Here is a 21,043-nt window from a genome sequence, read left to right as displayed (position 1 = left end):
GAACAATGATGTAACTGAATCAAACGCGAGCTTGGCTCGACAGTGACCTCGCAGTGCCTGTTCCAAATTCCTTTTTGCACTGCAACAATTGCGGGTGCGGTGAGATGGCAATTGAACTGAGTGACAGTTGATAGCCAGAGGGTGAGGTCAATAAAGTGCTGAGATATTGATCGATAATTATGGAAACCAGATTAAGTTTCCAAGCATCCAGTGCCAGCTTCACAGGTATGACATCTATGAGGAAATATGCGTATCACTGCTACTTATACTAAAATTAGAATAAATTACTTTCATATTCTGATAGAATAAGGACACACACACACATACACTTGTACCGCTGTCTTTGTGGGGACCTCTCATTGCCATAACCCTAAGCCTCACCAGCTGAACCAAAACATCCAAAACCTGAACAAGGGCCAAACTGAAACCCAGTTATTTTTAATCCTCAAATTGAGACTTAACCTCAGCCAAAATGGCCCCACAAGTGTAGCTATACACTCACACGCACACGCAAACACACACACACTGAGGAAGTGTTGTGATTCAGCAGCAATGATCGACGACGTTGTAGAGACGAAAAGTCTGTTTTAAAGAAACCCTAAAAACGCTGTGCCAGACAGGTCAAACCAGGGTCCCCAGGTCGCGGCTCCTCGGCAGCAGACCCGGAAACATGAAGTCGCTTTCGTCGTCGGAGGGCTCGCTGCTGGCCTCGCTGCTGGCCTCGCTCACCTGCTGCAACAGAGGTGATACATCTCAGGGTGTGTTGCACATTCTTGGTGGCGCGTTTATGGGCACGGAGAAACGTCACCATCAGATAATGCGATGTTGTAAAGCCGTCTGTCAGCGAGGATTAAAAACGGAACTAGGGAAGCACAAGTAAACAAATAGTTCCTAGATCCAGACGGTGACCTGGATCGCTCCAGAACTTGAGATCACGTTGGACACAGACAGAGCAACAGACAGACAAATAACAGAAGTCTGATAGAGAGGGTGCCTGATATGAGGAGAAAAAAGAATGTGGAAAATGTGATTTATCTTTTCTTCTTTAGGATGGCCAGGTTTTATTTTCATTTTGGCTTGGTACCAGTAGTTATTCATATCTGACTGAAATAGGAGGAGAGTTTTCTTCACTCTAAGAACTGTCGAATGACATGAATCCTGCTGAGAGGTTGAACTTGAAAGTCATTTTCACACTTTTATTATCAGGTTCTGAGGCAAATGTGATGAGTCAAACCAGTGTTTGTAGCTTCTGAAGCTAACGTTGCTTCATGATTTTGAGGGAGACTCGTGTGTGAAGCAACTCGACCAGCGAAGGTGAGCTAACAGACTCAACAAACCATCTCCTCCCCTGAGAAGTTTACCAGCGCCGCTCTCTCTTTGTCTCCCCACTCCATCTCCGTGACCCTGTTGCTGCCTTCGTGTGCTGCCTTTGACTGGCATCACTCACATTCCACGCATCGTTGGAAAGCTCGGTTTCACCGTGGCAACACACGAAACAAAGAGTGGCACCTCCTGAGTCAGTGTCACTGGCCCACCAACAGACACAAGCCGACTTGTCTGTGACTTAAGTTCAGTAATAAAACATAGTACAGTCCAGTCTGTCCTCTTCAAACGGAGTTCATAGAACAGAACGCAGCTAATCGCCATGGTGCGTATTAAAGCTCAGGTTTCCATCCGAACATTTTGACACTTTTTAGCAATTTTAGTGAAAAAGAAAATATGATTTTTTGCTTCCATTTGTTACTATTTTATTGAGAGGAGAGTGCGCCATAAGATGATGTCATCAGAAAGCGCCTCTCTCTCTGTCTCTACCACTAAACAGACAAGACGCTCGGAAAGAATCTTGGGGAAAAAAAATATGATAATAGTAAATAACTAGACTAGAAAACTTATATAATACTTATTGGGAAAATGTATTTTTGACTGAAGAAATTTCCATTTTCACATTATGCTAACGTTGTAGAGCGTTTGGAGAAGCTACTCACCTTCTTGACTTCAACGGTCTTCTCTTGCTGTTTCTTGAACTTGGAATCTGTGTCCGTGAAGGCGACAAAATGGATGAGTGTGTAGACTCTGAAATCGGAAATCTCTAGTTTAGGCCAGGGAATGTCGGGATCATGATCACAAAGTTCTTCCATGGATGTGGTTGGTTGTTCCACATGAATTGTACAGCAACATCCTGGTACGTACCTGTGGTACAGCATGGCTATGAACTGCAGAACCACCAGGAAGATGAAGGCCAGGATGAACATGAAGCCGAGGGGGTCGATGTAGATGTAGTCGCCCGTAGGGTCCAAGTTGACGTCGACTTTGGGGACCCGGATGAAGATATTGGATTGTTGGAGTTGCATGGAGAAGGTCGCGACCAGCCAGAAGCCATTGCAAAGGAAGTAGACAAAAGTAATCTGTAGAGAAACCAGACACGAGTCCGTCAGAGGGTCACGTGGAGAAGGTTGGAGACACGGTAAAGGAGATCACGCAGAGACAGTGTTGGACCAAGAATGTTAGAGATGAAGAAGCGTAACCAATGAGGTTCATGATGGAGGAGTAAATTAGAAGAAGATGACAGAGGCAAACTGGCGATTCACAGACCTTGTTTCTCAGTTGTTTCAGTTTGTCGGCCATTTTCTTCTGTTTCTTTTTGTTGGCTGGCAAAGGCTCCAGGTACTGAACGGTCAGGTCTCTGAAGAACTGCGCCTCCTCCTGCGCCCCACAGGTTTACGTGAATCAAAGTTCAGTAGAACAAGTTTCAATTTCACTTCAGAACAAAACCAAAGGTTTTAGAGCCGTAGCTGTTCCAGCGTCAGGAAGTTGTTGCAGAAAGAAAGGAAAGTATTTTTCAAGACCAGGGGCCCACATTCAGCACTTTCTCAGAATTTTCGTGGCCCTCATGAAGTCACAGTGAAACTACAAAGTTTGTTAAAATGTATTTGTATTTGTTGCAAATTTAAAAATCAATAAATAAAATCTTGTTACATATTGTGGTAGTTCTTTTACCAAGATATGCACCACTTATATAGAAAATATTGATTTATATATTTTATAAAATGAGAATGCATGGTGAGCATTTTATTTATTAATAGATGAATGTGGGTAAATAACACTCAAGTGAACATTCTTTAGTTTCTCAAATCAATTCCGTCATGTTTTATTTTCAGGGTAGACTGACAAAATGTTCCAGAAAACAAACAAGGCTCTGCCCATGATGTTCATGTGTGTTTAGCTTTGGAGCTTCAGATTAGTCTATGACCAAAACAAGTAATAGTTTTTGAGAGATAATTTCAAAATTTCAAACTCGTTTTTTCTTCTGAAGAAGCAGCATCAGCGGGATTTTTCTATCAGGTTTGCTAACGGAGCGCTTCGAATCTACAGCACGGTGACATCACCAGCAGAGTCCTACCTCTGGCAGGAGGCCCTCTTCCAAGTGCATGTCGTCTGAAAGAGACTGCAACTGCGTGACCCAACCTGAGGGAACAAGCAGAGTGTTAGCATTAGCCTCCAATCTGTGCATACTTACTGAGTGTGTGTGTGTGTCTTACACTGGTTGGGACAGGTGAATTCGGGCTCCTCCACCCTGAAATCAAACCAAAAACCCTAGTGAGTCAGTGACTGCCAATGGTGCCTCTTCATAGTGAGAATGCTCGATGAAGCGGGCCTCACTGTCACGCATTGGCTACTGTTTTCATCCAATTGTTTCTAGCTTAATGGCAGCACAGCTGGATATCATTCCGCTGAACGGTCTGCAAGGATTTCTACTCCTGGGTTCCAGTCTGTGCTGCCAGATGGTCACTTTGTGACCGATGGTAAAGCTTTCCCTCTCGACCCTCCGATCTCTGATGATTCAGATTTACATTCCTGTTCCCGTATAAGGTGTTTATTTGTTCTTCTCGCTTGCCTTTGTTTAGTTTTATTGATCGTGTGTGAGTGTTATTTATCGTACTCTCCATTTCTGTGCGTAGAACCACCACCGAGCGCTTTTAGTTATTTAGCCTTGTGAGTTTAGTTTCCGAGAGCCTTTGTCAGTTGTCCTGTTTGTTCAGGTTTGAGCTTTATTCACCTGCCTTTTCTGTTTTCAGGTTTTCACCCTTCCCAAGTGCTTGTCCTCCTCGCTCCGCTTCTGGTGTTCGGTTGTTCCTTATTGTTAGTGTTTGAGTTGTGTTATTTGTATTAAAGTTACTGTTAACTTTTACTCTGGTTGTTCGAGTCTTCTGTAAACCGTCATCGACATTGCCATTGAGTCAGACTCTCTTAGCAATCAGGATATGAGGAGGAAGGTGGAACGTGTGCTTCAATTGGAAGTGTAATGCGTCAACAAGCAACGCAACGAAGGCTTGTTCAGAGGTTGCGTCACCATCAGTCCCACCATCAGTATGGTGCGCCCTGGGATTGAGGGTAGGTTGGTCTAGTTACCTCTGCCCCATCTTCTGAATCGTCTCTTCCTCCACGATGGTGTTTTGTGGAAGCAGCCCCGGCTCAATCTCCTGTGGCACTGGGCTCTGCAGGACCACCACGGGTTCCTCCTTGGTGTTGCATTTGCAGCCTCGGCAGCGTTTGATCCAGGAGATGAACTTGTTCAACTTGCTTTCCACTGCAGATGGGTGAGAGGAAGGGACAGTTCCGTGCTTCAGAAATAGATAACAGTGAGGGAACTTGCAGTTGACAGACTCCGGCCCAGGTCCATTCTGCTCAAAACAAACTAGACCCGAAGAAGACTTTTGTTGACAAAGGAACGAAAGCAATGAAGAAAACTGGCCCAACCGGTGGACACACACAGAGGCCAGGAAATACTTCTTGGTGTTTGGACATAAATGACTCAGCTCGGTTTTGGTAGAGAACGGTTTACACGGAAGAACAGCATGTTCACCTTTCTGAGGAGGCGTCTCCTGAACCACCACTTCAGGCTTGGGAGCTCCAGCCGGTGGCGCCGTCTCCCTGGTCCCCCAGGACACATTGTTCATGTTGACCATGGAGTAAATGGCCAGCAGCAGGTAGGCGCTGGGGATGCACAGGATGTAGAGTAACCCGTATATCACCAGGCCCATCTCCTGAGGATGAAGCAGGGCGGTGACCAGGTAGAACATGGCCAGGGCCACGATGAAGATGCTGCTTGGCGTCAGGATGGTGTTGTCCTTCACCATGGTGCCTGGAACGCAGGAATGGTTACGACAGGAGCTGAAGCAGAAGAGGTGTCCTGAGCGCCGGGCTTACCGATGATGGCGATGGCCGTGATCATCATGGTGAAGGCGTACAGGATGCTCATAAACCCCGCGATCTTGATCTGCGTGTCCGACTTGATTTTGAAGCTGACGCCGAGGAAGATGATGGGAGGAATCATGGCGATGACCAGCGCCCCGTTGGCACTGACGTCCAGAATCACAGTCAGGGAACCTAAGGTCAAAACCTTTGATTCAGCAAGTTCGCTGACTCACCAAGTCTTTTGAGGTATTTTCGACAATACGAATAAACAAAGTCTGGACCCATTGGATCCACGTCGAGCTGTTGACATTTAGCTCCAACTCTGGGTCTTGAACCATCTCGTCTCACACGTTTCATATGAGCTGGTTTTGAGTTTGCAAGAAAGAAACCGACAGAACTGCAGCACTGGTCCATTATAAGAGACCTCCGCGTGAAATATGACCCCAAAAACCAGACAGAGGCTGGTGAATCTGGCTCACGCGCTCACCTGCGATCATGATGATGACGGTGGACGGAGCCAGGATTGAGGCGGCCAGGCTGAACAGCTGGTACAACATGTACGGTCTGGACATGGACGAGTTCTTCTTCGTGATCAAGTTCCCGGACCCCAACAGGTCCACGATGTTCGCCATGGTGGACGGCCCCCAACGACGACGCTGGGGTAAAAGAAACACATTAAAGACGGGTCGTCTCTCCATCACGGGGCTTGTGGAGGCAGCCATCTTGTTGAAAACCATTTTGAACTCTATGTTTTTTGGCAAATCCATGCTGTCCCGATGCCGCAGGTAACTCTTGTGTGATTGATGTTTTTGAGTAGTTGAGTCGTTGAGAATTGAGTCGGCACGGTGGAAGAGCCAACGTGATAAATACAATACAATACATTTCATCCTTTATTTTGACCTAGTGGAGTACAGAACAATGTACTACTTCATTCAAAAGAAAGCATTTCAGTTCTTTATTTATTCTGGGAAGAAAACAACAACAACAAAAAAACGACTGTTTCTTTTGCAGTGAGAAACAGAACGTGTGCTCGTATGACTGATAGACTTGTGCCTCTCTATTCAGTTTGTCAGGTCTTGGGGTCAATTCCATTTCCTCTCTTAATCCTCCTTCCGTAACCCTCAAGCTCAATCTTAACCCTTAACCTTAGTTCTCAAAACCAAGAGTTAAGGGCTCTGTGTGGCTTAGAAATTTGACCCCACGAAATGCAGATACATCCTCAGACTGTGAGGGGCAGCATTACGCAAAAGCGGTGTTCAGTCTATCAATTCAGAAGAAGACGATCGACAAAAAAATCGTAAAATAAAGTAAATGTTATGCAACAATGAGGGAAATAATCGATAAAATGGCCGAAACTAAGATGATACAATGGTTTTACGAGTGACAGAGTACGCCTTTTGGACGCCTGTTTTTATTGGAAATATGCAAAGCATTCTGGGTAGTCTGGTTATTCCTCAATTCTAAGGCAGGTGCTGGTGAATCTCAAAATAGAGGAACCCGCTTTTCTGAATCTTGCTCCTCAGCTGAGACAGCGAAGAATCGCGACAGCCCTTGCACTCGCATTTCTGAGGTTGAGGACTGAGCTCGAGGATTAAGCAAGACCGTGGAATTCACCCGAGGCCTCCTCACGCTCTGGTCTCGACACCGTCTGGACTACAACACAACTGACTGGCAGCATATTCAGAGTCGGCTGGAAAAATGAATGAACCCATCAGGAACAGAAAAATGAGCAAGTGCTTTTATGGATATACAAGACGTAGTTTTGTAGGTCACAATCACACTCTCCGCACTTCTAAGTAACCTGTATTGAGGTTGAGATTTAATTAGTTTGGTGGAAATTGAGGTGAGATTGAAAGATGAATGTCAAAGGTAATTGTTTTCTGTCGTCAACATCATTAACAACGTGATATGCAGCAGTAGTGGCACGCACGGCATGTGCTACACAAGGGAACAAACCTGACGCACCAGAGTGGAACTGGAGCACAAAATGACATACTGAGGAAGGAAAGACATTGTAGCTCAGTTGCCCGCTAGCTTCATTACGTTTCATCGCCTGCGTTGCTGCAGGGAAGGTAAAGGTAGTAGCTGCTGGCTCCTCCGGCATGTTAATTACACTCATTTCAGCTATCACTGTGTACCGTGACAACGCTAATGACCCGTCCCATACATGCGATCCGTGACTGACCAAAGTCCCTGTGAATACAAAGGGTTTGTTTCGAACTTGTTTAGTTTTTACGAGACGTCTGGTAGTTCAGACAGAAATGTGACGGCACAGATCGACCGCTTTTGCCCCTTTTTTTGACCATTCCCTCTTAAATTCCCCCCAATAAAGACCAAACAAACAAAAAAATGGGGGTCTTTATTGAGATTTTTCAAGATTTGTTCCTGCTCAAAAGTCCCTCCCACCCCCTCCTCAAGAAATGCTGACTACCAAGGGCTTCTATGACCAGCAGCATCGGACAGGTGAATGCCGTTATTGTACGCTCCCCTTACATTGTTTGGAGCTAAACAAGCCACTGAAAACGACAGTCCGATGTGGCTGAAGAACTGTAGTGGGTCACGGTTAACTGCATGAACATGAACCAGCCACCTTGCGTTCCTCGGAGTTGAGACACATTTGGTCACCAGTCAATCAGAAAGCTGATGTATTTCTGTGCCTCGACTGTACGTGGTGTTTTATTATACCTTGTCCATACCGTACCTTGTAGTAGATAGAAATCTTGGATGGAGCACCTGCTCCCAAAACGCCTGTGCCCGCGCCTGCATATCATTCATTCCTATAGGCCAAGTCGGCTCCTAACGTGCCGCTTGGTTGTGCTGTGGTCATGTGCCATTGACGGTATACCAGAAACGTACCCATAAAAATGCCCACTAAGAGGTCAAATGTTGTGGATATGTCAACGGCGTGACTCAGAATATTGAGATTGTTTCTGACCTGGTTGTAGAACTCCTTGAACTCCTCAGGGGCGTTGGTGTAGGCATCAGCGGCGGCGTTGTACTCCACCCTCCACCCTTGCTTCAGTAGCAGCGTGCACAGCCAGCGATCCTCCCCTGAAGAACCACATCAGTCCAGTGAGCCCATCTGAATCTGGTGCCGACAGCGGCGGAGCTGGAGCCTACCTTGGTCGTACTGGATGTGATGTCGAGCCTGCGACGCTTTGATGGTGTACTTCTTCATCACGTTATCGTCCATCAGCGCGGCCGCCCGGAACAAGCTGAAGCAGCCGGGACTGCAGAGCACGCAGCCGAACACGTGCTCGGCCGTCTTGTGAAGCCAGTGCCCGACAGCGTACTCGAACTTCTGGTACCAGACCATTGGACCTGGAGAGTGATTCACCATGAAATATGTATTTCGGAAGCCATTGATTCATCCAGAAGTGTTCAATGTTTTGCAACAAGATTATGTTTATCAGTATTTTTTCCCAGAAAATTTGACATTTTGTGTTACATTTTTGTCTTAGGGGTTGAATGTCTGGGGCACAATGACTTCACCTCTCAACATCAAGTTAAACCTATCTATAGATGAGGTGGAAGGAGGAGCCCCAGAAGGAGGAGATGATGTTTGCGGATGATATAGTGATTTGTAGCAAGGAAGAGGAGGAGGACAAGCTGGTGATAATGCAGGAGAAGGGGTGGAAAAAAAGACCCATACTTGGGATCAGTCATCCCGAGTGATGGATGAAGATGAAAGGAGGTGAAAAGGAGAGTGCAGGCAGGGTGGACCCATTGAAGAGGAGTGACTGGGGTATCTGAGACAGAAGAGTGGCAACTAGAGTGAAAGGAAAGATTTTTAGGGCGGTAGAATGGTAGGTAATGTTGGAGATGAAGGTGAGGAAGACCACCAGCCAGGTTTGTGATGGAGGTGTGACCAGAGGATGATCAAGATGTTTCAGGACTGAAGAACTTTCAGGTGCTGCTGATGTGCTCAACAGACCTGAACCGGTTGGATGGATCCGTCCGCACGCCGCCCCGACCTTCGGGTACAGCTTCAGCCGATCAATGAGCAACATGACAGCAGATGGCTGGAAGTCAGTGTCCCCATCCAGAGCCAGGAGGTAGGTGTTGTGCTTCTCTTTCTACAGCGACAGTAACACACACAAACACATAAGTGCATTGCACATAAAGTAGTGCAGTGTGATCATGAGTCTTCTGACCTGAAGCTCCATCTTCAGCGTCTGCTCGTCTTCTCCCTTTTGCCAACGTTTATAATACTTGGTTGTGATTTTCCACCCAAGGAGGTAGTACAAATACATGACCTGGAGCAGAGAAATGGTATTTTTCTTTGTTAAAAACATGTTTTTTAAACTGTTTTTTGTTGTAGCCGCTTCACTTGGGGTGAAAATTTCCAGGATTCTTGAGTGTCACTTTCACCTACTAAGGTAAATAGGACAGACAAAAGAATTTGTGCTGAGCAAATTCTAGCCTTGCGCCTGCAAAATAACGACAGTGGCTTTAACTTATCTTCCCTCGATTATAACTGAACTTAATGAGGATGTTGACAAGTGCCTCGTGAGAGCCTCGAACTACTGTCCGAACACTCAGGTGGATACAGTGAAGTAATCTCCACTCACTTGTGACCATCTTTTTTTGTGTCGAATGAGGTTCTTGTCTTTGAAATGAACCACCAGACTGTTTCCGTGAGGCATCGTCACCACCAGGCGACCTCCGTACGGCGTCCGGACCAGCGTCTGCTCCGGGACCTGGTACTGTTTTCGGAACATGCCCTTGTCCAGGTTCAGAAAAATGCTGGAAAAAAAACAGGATGGATTAAGGATGGAAGTGACTTGGCAGTGGTGGGGAGTTTTCGAGCCTCCTTTGCAGTCAAATGCGGGAGGCGGTCCGAAAACGTGGCTGGATTTTTTTCAAAATATACATTTTACCTAAAAACCTCTTTGATGATTTCCACCAGCATCTCGGCGTATTCGTTGACGTGTCGACCCATGCTGCCTGGAACGTCTCTGAAGGCGTCGTCAAAGTAGATATGACCCTCGAAAGTGACATCGCTCGAGTCCTTCTTGGGTCTGTATTCGTCGAGTCTAAATCACCAAAAAGGGAAATTTTCCATTAAGACATGAAAAAATGATCTGGACATCATTGCCATTGCCTTAGTGGAGTTACGCTCTGCATGTCAGCAGCAAGCATTTGACTGGACAGTGGCCAGTGAGCCCACCTTCACTTAGAATGGAGCTCAATGTACAATGTATGTGCTGAAGACAAGCTAGTTTTTGCCATCATACAAACACGTGTCCACGATGGCCATTATCAATACGAGTTCAACTGTTTGGAAACTTACCGAAAAATTGAGATGATAATTTTCATCATTTCATCGTACGTCTCATGCCACATGGTCGCGCAAAGAAAGACGTTTACTGGCTCGAGTGTCCGGAACCTGAGAAGAGAAGGCACCAGCATTTGTCTCTTTGTTTGTTGTGGGAACTTTCTCCTTCACCACGACGCATACTTCTTTCGCCGCTCAGTTTTCTGGACTTCAAAGCGAACGTTGAGCAGCAGAGACTGTTCCATGAAGGCGCCTTCGTAGAGTCTCCTGATGAACAACTGCTGTGTTCTCTGGATGCGGTACAGACCGAGCGACCAAAGGTGGACCGTGGTCAAAACGAGGCCCAGCCACCAGGACACAGCAGATCCTAAAGCAAAGGTACAGTCGGACTGAGTAGAAAAACATTATCATGGCATTTTAAAAAAGCCCCACAACGCACCGCAAAACTGTAGCCCGAATGTTGATACAAATTTTCAAGGTCAATTCTGATCAAGTTTGTGCCCATTATTGTTGAGAAGAAAATCCCTGAGTCCTGTTTGGCCACTTCCTGCACCTTCCCACCGAATGTGAGTCAAGAGAGGTGTGCAACAAATGGTCGCACTACTAAATGGAAGCATGGGACGGATGGTTTAGGTCGACAGAACCAACCACAGAATATTGTGATGGGCTGGTGAGGCTTCATGACACAGTGTCCTCATTTTCAGAGCTCAGTAGGTGACGCTCTTGGTCTAAAAACAATGTGAGGTTACATTGAAGTTGTGTTTCATGATGTTTCATGAAGCCTCATGAGCCCATCGCTAACAGAGTGCTACATATAGAGGTTCATTCTCTCTAAACGCCAAAATCCGAACTCTGTCGTGGTGTGTGAACCAATCTCGGCCCAGATTTTACCGTGTTTAGAGGGGGACAATTCCTTGACAAAACAAGAAGGGAATGGGAGCGAAGCTGATGCGGTTTCAGGAAATCATGACCCACCATTGACTATGCTCCTGTGAAGGGTCTGTTGGACCCTAACACATTTCTAGTGTATTTGCTTTCAATTGATTCAGATTATCTGCGTTCCACAGCATTTCCTGACGCCTAAGTCCACTCAAAAATAGTCGCTACTTGATGCTTTAGGTGTGAATATATGTCGTGACTTTAGATCCCCCCCCGTAACGTGAGAGGCGACAGGAAGTCACATTGGTGGCTGGAAACCAGCGACTACCACGAATGCACCTTTTCAGTGTCCACTTAATAGTAGATTTGTAGATTTTCTTTGACCTTGTGATTTAACTGTAGACGAAGCGAAACACTATTTGATATAAGGTGAATAGAAAACTGAGATAGTAACCCTTCTCGTGTGCCTTGAATATTTAGGCATTTTCCAAAATAGTCGGGATTTCCGAGAGCACAGCTCGGCAGTATTACCTGTCAGAACCCCGATGTCGAAGATCTTGGACATGTCCAGGAAACACAGCGTGTGTGTCACGTCACGAACCAGGTGAGGGAAGACACTTCCAGTCTGGGTGTCATTTCTGGAGTAGATGACGTCGTGGCAGTAACCGGTGAAGTTGATCTGAGTCCCGTTCAGGGTGGCTCTGTAGTCGTAGTAGTAGACGATGACCGGGACGACCAGCAGGGCCATGACGGACAGAGAGGCCAGGTACAGGGGCACGATGAAGCAGCTTCGTAGCGCATGCATCTTACAGGCCGCCAGGGAGAACCAGTGGCACAGCGCCGAGGAGATGAGCTGGACTCCAATAATGATAGCTATGATTTTGGTCTGTCGACGAGGGATGGAGGTCACGGCATCCCAGTCCAGTCCAGAGAGAGGGACGTAGGCCCCGAGCACCGCGGCGGTCACCGCCATTCGGAGCAGACTGGAGAGGATGTTGAGGATGTTCTCACAGCGGGACACATCGTGGCAAAGGTTCTTGAGGAAAACCGAACTACTGTTCTCGCTGATCAGCTTGAAGTAGTTCTCCCACCAGTTGAAGGAGACCAGGAAGCAAGCTCCAACGGCCAGGCCTATCCACGTCAGCATCTTGGTGTCGTTCGGGTCCTTGGTGATGTAGAGCACCAGGAAGAGGATGAAGCCCAGAAGGAGCAGGAGCACAGAGGTGATGGACGGCACCAGGAAGCGGTTCCTCTCCTTGGCGGCGCACTGAGAGATGACCTGCAGGAGCGCGGACAGGATCCCGATCCCGTTCAGGATGGTCACGTTGGTCACGATGTCCAAGTGAGGCATGGCCACGATGGTGAGAATTGCCGCCCCGAAAGACACCAGAAACTCAAAGAACAGAACCTGATGGACAGAAGGACAGAAAGACATCTGACGGCTGAGTTCCTACAGGTCAGCTGTTCTCACGAATGAAAGGCAGGACTCTCACCAGCGCCACCGTGGTCTTTTCAGGCATCTTGGAGGTCTTGTAACAGGCTTTCCACAGACTTTTCTGGAGCAGAAGAACGCTGGATGTGATGAGAGCGCAGCCGATGCACAGCAGCGCGACAGGCTTCTGATCCGCGGGCAGAACCTTTGTCCCGTCATTGGCTAGAGTGATGAGGAGGAGGAAGGACGTCTGGAGGGAGACGCAGATCATCTCCCGTCATATTCGTGCCAACGTATTCACAGCCTTTCACAAGCCAGAGTGGAGACCCAGACGGTCGTTCTATTTTTCTCATTTGGGAAGTGGACTTCTGCGTCCTATACTGACTCCAAAGGCAGCCGTTGGCATTGCATGTTGACGCATATGCGTCGGCGTGGAGGGCGGGGCAAGCACGCCGAAGTCATTGTGCGGGCGTAGAGAGACGTGTGGAAGTTCTCTTCACTGAATTATAGTGGATGTCAGTTGCTCAGTCGAAGTCACCGTAACTAAAACTCACTGCCATTGGACAGGCTAAATTGACATATTGCTACATGAAGAATGGGTGGAGCACCATCCCATGGCTCACCTAACCTTTTTTCTTATGTTTTCACAAATGAATAGGGATTTTCTATAGGACTTTAAGCACAAGTGCACTTTAGCTGAGATTCTTTTGGTGGTGTGTCTCTGGATTTTTTCAATCAACCAAGGCTGCCGTGGCTAGAAAAAGGTTGAATAAACACTGGGCTAATGCACCAACATGCAACGCTGAGGGCTGCCTTTGTGGAAATAAGAAGTTACCTCCAAGTCAGAAGAAGAAAAATAACAGAATTGGAAATACTATCATCGTATCATATTGTATTATTATGAACTACAGGAGTTGGACAGAATAAAAAAATATTTTTTTTAGCTTTAAGGTGTCTCCATTTTGTCCAACCCCTGTATGTTGATAATACATTTATCCGCAGGGATTGTGGGCGTGTAAGTGTCTGGCGGTTTAAGGGGGGCTGTCGAGCACCAACCAACCTTGCTGCAAAGCACCAAACCAAACACAAACAGGCCGACGACGCTGAGGCTGATGAACCTCAGCAGGCGGATCAGTTTCCACGGAGTCTGTTCGTCTGTGATGACGGGAACGATACGTCCAATGTCCCACGGCCTCCTGGTCATAAAAAAACAAACAAAAAAACCCAAATACAAATATGAACCTGGTTTCAAAAAAATCCAATTTCTCTGTCAGAGTTGGTGACATTCTTCTCAGAATCATGAACCCTGTCATCCAGTCGAGTGGAGGAGCCTCTTAATAACTCTCGAGGCATCAAAACCAGTCGGGGCAAGATGTTTTACACATGCGTACATCCATACGTCCAAAAGATTTACTGCTGTGAGAAAAGGTTTTAACATATATATATATATATATGTATCTTTTTTATTCACTTTTATATATATATATATATATATATATATATATATATACATACATACATATATATGTATATATAAATATATATATATAAAATATATATATATAAAAAACAACAACTTTATATTACCACTGTTATTCTTTCTTATATATATATATATATATATATATATATATATATATATATATATATATATATATATATATATATATATATATATATAATTCTTTCTTATATATATATATAAGAAAGAATAACAGTGGTAATATAAAGGTTTTTTTTTTTTTTTTGTTAAAGTCACAAAATACAGATAAGTCGTGGGTGGACTCACTTGGGAATACTGTGCGGCTCCTCCATGGTCGTCGTCTGCTCTCCTCAGCGAACACCTTGACAGTGGCGCAACTCTTCTCCATTGTTTACCTTTCATGCCTCTCCAGATTCCGTTGGCATCGACGGTGAATCACATCAAGTTACGCGACGCCCCTAATTATACGGTAACGCCCGAGTTCAGACACTGAAGGATTGACAGCTTTCACATTCTCATCGCCAGCAGAGCAATTAAGATTATGACCCGAGGACAAATGTGCGTTTGCTGGACGAGGAACAAAGATCAGATGACGGTGTTGAATACGAAGGAATCGCTTCAAACTGGATGGAAAGGTGTGAGAAGTGTGACATTTTTTTGGCCTGTTGAGGACACACATGAGTTCCATAGACTGTGTGAGCCTCGAGAGGCAAGCTTTCCAGCGTCTCCTCAGCTCTGACGTGAAAATCAAAATCGCAGACTGACACACTTCGATCTCCTCTTAGCAATAAATCACGAAGCCTCTTCTGACTTCCAACATCCCTAACCACACTGCCTGCCACATACCACAAATGAGACCACGGTAATAAATAAAAAAGGAGTTACTTTCAGCCACAAGCCTCCGCCTGAATATGTATCGCTGTTGGTGGAAGTTTAACCCGTTCAAATGGAGAGGATTCGTCGCCCGCTGACGTCATGTGACGGATGAGGCTTTTACAAACGCAAAAGCAATGTAATAATATGTTTTTCCATTCTCATGTTTCTGCGATGATGTAAAGAAAGACATTATATTTCTTATGAGCACCTTTCGTTCAAAGGACACACTATTATACCCAAACAATAATTTTCTAAAACAATGATGCTGCACACAACAATAACATTGGTTCTTTCTTATATAACACAATGGCATTAAATAATACACATCGTTGTTTTGAGCAACAAAGCAGCTTGTCATGATCATACTTATAAAGCTACACGGTCAAAAGTCGCTCAGACATCAGTCATTTTGACTTTTGCGTGGATTCGCATTTAAAATTTTCAAATGTTGAATTAATGTTTATCAACCATCGCAGTATTTTGTTGTTCATGGAGACAGTCATATGTACATGAACTGTGTTGGTTGTTTGGTAAAAAAAAAAACGTAGAATTTTAGAATTTCTTTGGTTAATGCGTGGGAGTTTCAGGCGTCACTTTTTGCTGAGGTCCGTTTTGTGCGCACGTCACACAGATCCTGTAAACCGTTGTGACCCTGGTTATTTTCAGTAGTTTAGAAATTCAGACACTCATGAACGCATCATCGACAGATGATCAGCGCTTCACCCGAGGCAGGGAAGGAAATAGAGACAAGAAGGGAAAGCTAAGCGGATTTTGAGGTCGCATGGTGGACAGTTCCCAAGGTCTCAGGACACTTTGGACATGCTACTGAGGTTCCTAATTCTGTCAGGTTGCTATTGCCACAATGGGTTCCCCTCCATAATGATGCAAAATTGTTGTTTAAACTACATGAATTAGCAGGATGTATTACAATTTTCAAGTAAAAAAAAATCACCTGAGCTCTATGCATTATGTTAGTATGGATGCTCCGATCAGGAGGTTTGCCGCTGAGCACCGATACAGATCCCATGGATTGACAATGAATTTGTCAGCAAAATGATGAGACCTTCTGTGTACATGATGCCAAAAAATTATTTATTTACTCATTTTAATTCAGACATGTTTTTATATACCTCTTCAAGGAGGCAAAAAATAGAAAAACCTTGCTGAATGCAGCAACTTTTCTCTTAAGACTTTGCTACGTACATGAAATATTTACATACTGGCCACTTGTCGTGGGACTCCGAGACAGAGAGCACAGCATTCATGAAAGATTCCACTCCGGACCTTCTGAAAAGTTTCAGATTCAGGCGGCTAACAAACGTGGCACCCATGTTTTTTCCCACCAAAATTTAACTTGGAAAAGCCAGGTTAAGTCAGGGGTCTCAAAGCCTCAGCCAGGAAGGTCATGGGGCGACAGCCTCTACCTAGAAAACAGGTCCAAAATCCATCATCACCCGTCAGCAAAACACTGCAAATATGACCATCATGTATTCACCCTCAGCCTGGGGGAAACTTTGGGTCCTGCAATGCATGCTGGGAAGCTTGTTAATGAGTGGAATGAGGGGAGGCTCACCCAAGGTTGAGGACAAGTTACCGTGCGAAAACTATACTTATCTTTTATACATTCTTAGTACTGTACATTCGTAAAAAGCCAGCAACATGTTTTGAATGTTCATATTATAGATGAGACCTGAATATGAAGGGTAACCAAACTTTTTAGTTGCTTTGACATGCCTTTTTTCATCTGTGAAGTTAGATGTGTTTTTGTCAAACACACATGCTATGAACTAGAATATTTACTCCGAATGTGAAGTAGTTTTAAGGGGGACCTGAATTCTGACAAGACCGGTACCGAAACTTGTCGGATGTGAGCGACACATGAAACCATGTGCGTGAGCACCACCTCCGTGCCGCTGGTATCTTGTGCTAAAAATACATAGAGCCAGTCAGGTGGGCGGAGCTACCACAGAGTTGGTTGATGGCACTTGGCTATGAACCAATCAGCTCCAGGGACGAGTGTGCAATTATGGGCTGGTTATGATTTAGTCAAACAATGCATAATCGTCCATTGTTTTCTACGGAACTGAACCCTGTGTTCCACGCTGTCTGAACCTGTTGTGCAGCGTGGGGCTTATGAAACACTGTTTTCAATCGCCTGGTGGTAGTTTGTTTTGTTTTGAGTCGGGCTTAAAAATAAAGCTAAATCAAGCATGAAGTCACTCGACAGCCAGAGTGTGTTGATGAACACAAAAGTCAATGCTAAGGAGAGCGGATTCCCAGCATGCAGTGCAGGACTGCAGGGTTCCTGCTGCTGCTGTTAAAGGTCATGGGAGATACTTGGTTACATTTTATTTTTTAATCAAATCTCACACCTGTGAAGTAGCTTTGGACTAAAATAATAGTTTAAATGTTTTCAATGATTTATGGAGTTATATTTAGAGTCTGACCACCTCAGGCTGTTGAAACAGGAAGGACTACAAAAATGGCCGACCGGGCTCATGGTTGCTTTCCAGTTTTCACCACCCCGAGTTTGCAAATCAAGATGGCTTCCTCGAACGTAACACGGACGTAGACGTTTAGAATAAATGAAATACCCCAAAGGAATTCCACACATTTCCATTTCCACTTCATCTTGCGGGTTTTCTTTCTTGTCGTGAACTGGACGCTTTGTCAAGACGTTTATATTCGGACAAACCACGCATCCAACCATGATTTAGTGGAACGCACTAAACTCGGCTGTGATGTCTTTCCTGGCTCGGACCCAGGCGCAGGAAGTGGAGAGGCAGACACGTAATAACGTTTATTACAATGCGACAGACCCACGACAAACGGGACATGGTCCAAAAGTCTCCAACAGACGAAACACAGTGATCACAAGTCCAGGGAATTCAGTCCAAAGAGTCCGGAAGCAGCGCGCTACAGGTCCGACGTGAGAAAAACTACAAACAAGAGAGCAAAGCTACAACAATCTTGCTCAGACACAGGGGAACCAGGAGGTAACAACACAACGCAGGAAAAGGCGATTCAAAGAGACGATCTGAGGGTGATGGTCTCATCGGGAAAACAAAGTTCAACAGGGTATTATTACTCAGTTATTACCACAATTATTACTATGAGTACTGCTTAAGAAAATGGGTCAAATGTTGATCTCTTCCTTTTTAATTGTCATTATTAGCCACTTGTATGGACACTCCCTGCACCACCTGTAGTTATCGTACAACAAGAGGGCTAAACTGCATCGTGTGGCTGGAGCCTCTGTACAAGGTTCAGCCCGACTCAGTTCAGGGCTTTTTAAAATGGTACTGGATGTGGTTCAGTATTAACTCAGTGTTTGAAATGTTTGTGAATGAAAGCACTTGTGATATTGTGCATCAATGGTACAACAATCGTGCCATTTGTGAGGGTTTCGCAGATTTTTGTGTAGATATTTGTGGACAATTTTAAACACTATAAATTCCCCAAACACCATAAGCGATGACAAAGGAGGAGTAAGTAGCTGTTCAGTAGTGATGAACTGATGAGGCTTCATGAAACAGGGCTTCAGTTTCAGTGCACACCAGATGCTCTTCAATCTTTACATTTGAAGAACCATTTCGATGAAACCTTTTAATCCGACAGCGCCACCTACTGAGCTCTGAAGATGAGGACGCTGTTTCATGAAGCCTCACCAACACACCAGCTTCACGGAACAGTGCTTCAGTTTCAGACCACGCCAGATGCTCTTCTATCTTTACATTTGAAGAACCATTTTGATGAAACCTTTTAATCCGAGAGCGCCACCGACTGAGCTCTGAAGATGAGGACACTGTTTCATGAAGCCTCACCAGCACATCACTGGTAGCAGCATGAGCAGAATGGTCGAAAAACTGATCCGATTCAAGAATGACTTAAGGAATTTTAATAACTCGAGCTTTATTTTAAGGAATAAATATGACTCATGAAGTATATAAACAACTGAAAATAAGTGACGCTAATGAAGCGACGCCAATGCAAAAGGTGAATACCAGCTTCAGTGCGGCGTTGAGTTGAGACAATGAAGTCAGTGCACACATCATGACATGACTGTCGACACTAACTGTGCTGAACAGTAGCTGCCGCGTGCGCCGCTCTGGGTGTGACACGTGCGCAAGAAGTCACTCATCATTCAGTCAACATCTGCAACGGAGTACTTATATCTCGTGATATACTTAAGTACAGTGTTGAGTATCTGCTCCTTATTTTCAGTGCACATCTCGAAGGGCCTTGGAACTTGCTTTTCCTACGCTACATCGCATTACAACGTCATTTAAAACTGTCAGTGATCATCCTTCAGGACGCAGCAGAGAACGCAGCGCCATCTACAGCTCCATTTTTCACTTGAAGATTTCACATTAAGGACATTTAAGCGGTTTTAGTAGTAGTCCACAGGTTCCATGCCTTTATTTTGAAAAACACCTTGTCCTTCAGGAATCAAAAGAGCCGCTCTGGATTCAAATCCATGTTTGTGTTGTCTGTTTTCAGGAGAAGAATCAGATCTTTTGTTTTCACACTTCAGTGTTTCAATGTGGACAATCTTAAGATGATAAACCTGGAGATGAACTCCAAGTATTCAAACAACGCAGACATTATATTTGAGTTATTACTCGTGGTTTTTGGTGAAGAGATGACTGAGTAGGAAAGCACCCAGAGAGCGCAGCCCTCCACCGAGCAGCTCATTTCCTGACAGGCAGGCAGACACATGTCAGCAGCAATAATTCATCATGATTCAAGAGCCTTTGAAAAGCCTCACTTTTGTGCTCGTGACTTATTTTATCTCCTTATATTTCCCCACCTCATCAGCCCAACACTCGGTCCAGGACACCAAGAACAAGACAGATTTCAGAGGCAGAAATCGATCTGTGATATGGAGACACACTTTCATTTCTGACTGCAAGAGAATTGCTACATAAGTCAAGAAATGAAATGATCTAGGTCTCTGTCTCGCTCTCCTCGAAGTCTTGGTCTTGGACTTTGTTTTTTGTTCATTACGATGCAACTGAAACATAACTTCCTTGTTTTCTTTTTCTTTTTTTTATTGTCTGTCTTTTCTGTCGACTATTTCAGGAGCATTTCTTGTCCCTTAAAACACATCAGAATTGAAAGTAGATTTTGAAATGTGTGAGACACACTGAGAAACTTTAAATTGAATGTGGTTTAAATGAAACATTTTCTGTACATTTTTTAAAGTGGAACACTTGATTTTTATTTTAAATTTTCTCTTGCCCTCCTTCCTTGTGTTTGACAGCACCTCTCAGCGGTCACACTATATAACCTGGACCCTTTCATTGCCCACCTCTTGTGTTGGTCGCGACTCGGACTCGGCCGGGTGCACTTGACTGCAACACAGGGGGGCGCTGTGTCCCGCTGCCCACCACGTTCTCTATGGTTCGTTTCCAGTAGACCACGGCACCTCACCTTCACCTTGGGCTCCAGGTTCCCTGTGCTGAGGCTCAGGACTGAGCCGAGGTCTGAGTGAGAGTCACCAGGACCCAGTTCCAGAGGGACTCCAGGAAGGAGGAAGTCCAGAAGGGAGGCTCTTCTGTTGGAGCCATGTGGGAACTGCATGATAGAATATGTGACTATAAACCAGTAATACACACGATCGTAAGCCTCTCAGGTCAGACGCACGAGGGCGTGTCGCTGCGAGCCGATCGACACTCGGCTGCACATATCTGAAGTTGTTAGTCAACACACGCTAATCCTTTGACTTTAATTGCTTTGATGTAAGTGGTATGTTCATTCTGTACATTCCCTCAGTGGAGGACAAAAGAAGCATCTTTATGTGAGGAGGATACGAGCCAAACACACTATATGACCTGAGGAGAGCGCAGCTCAGCCACAGGGAGGACGGTATGGCAATGCTGTGCCTTCATATATATAT

At 45.1% G+C, this 21,043-nt stretch overlaps 1 protein-coding gene across 1 annotated transcript; it reads right to left on the bottom strand.

Moving 5' to 3' along the window:
* Positions 1–621: 621 nt before the first annotated feature.
* On the bottom strand, positions 622–20,727 carry LOC128756787 (chitin synthase chs-1-like). The gene is given in 20 exon segments (XM_053861452.1): positions 622–732; positions 1,986–2,073; positions 2,191–2,405; positions 2,593–2,703; positions 3,401–3,465; positions 3,540–3,574; positions 4,411–4,588; positions 4,865–5,143; positions 5,209–5,388; positions 5,684–5,852; positions 8,132–8,247; positions 8,317–8,517; positions 9,131–9,452; positions 9,768–9,942; positions 10,077–10,232; positions 10,490–10,585; positions 10,658–10,841; positions 11,885–12,761; positions 12,847–13,035; positions 20,578–20,727. Coding segments are annotated over 20 exon segments (3,897 nt in total).
* Positions 20,728–21,043: the final 316 nt, after the last annotated feature.

The sequence above is a fragment of the Synchiropus splendidus genome, chromosome 4 (assembly GCF_027744825.2).
Source record: "Synchiropus splendidus isolate RoL2022-P1 chromosome 4, RoL_Sspl_1.0, whole genome shotgun sequence".
In the NCBI taxonomy this organism is placed as follows: Eukaryota; Metazoa; Chordata; class Actinopteri; order Syngnathiformes; family Callionymidae; genus Synchiropus; species Synchiropus splendidus.
The sequence above is the reverse complement of the archived record's forward strand: the minus strand, read 5'-3'. Positions and strand labels throughout refer to the sequence as shown.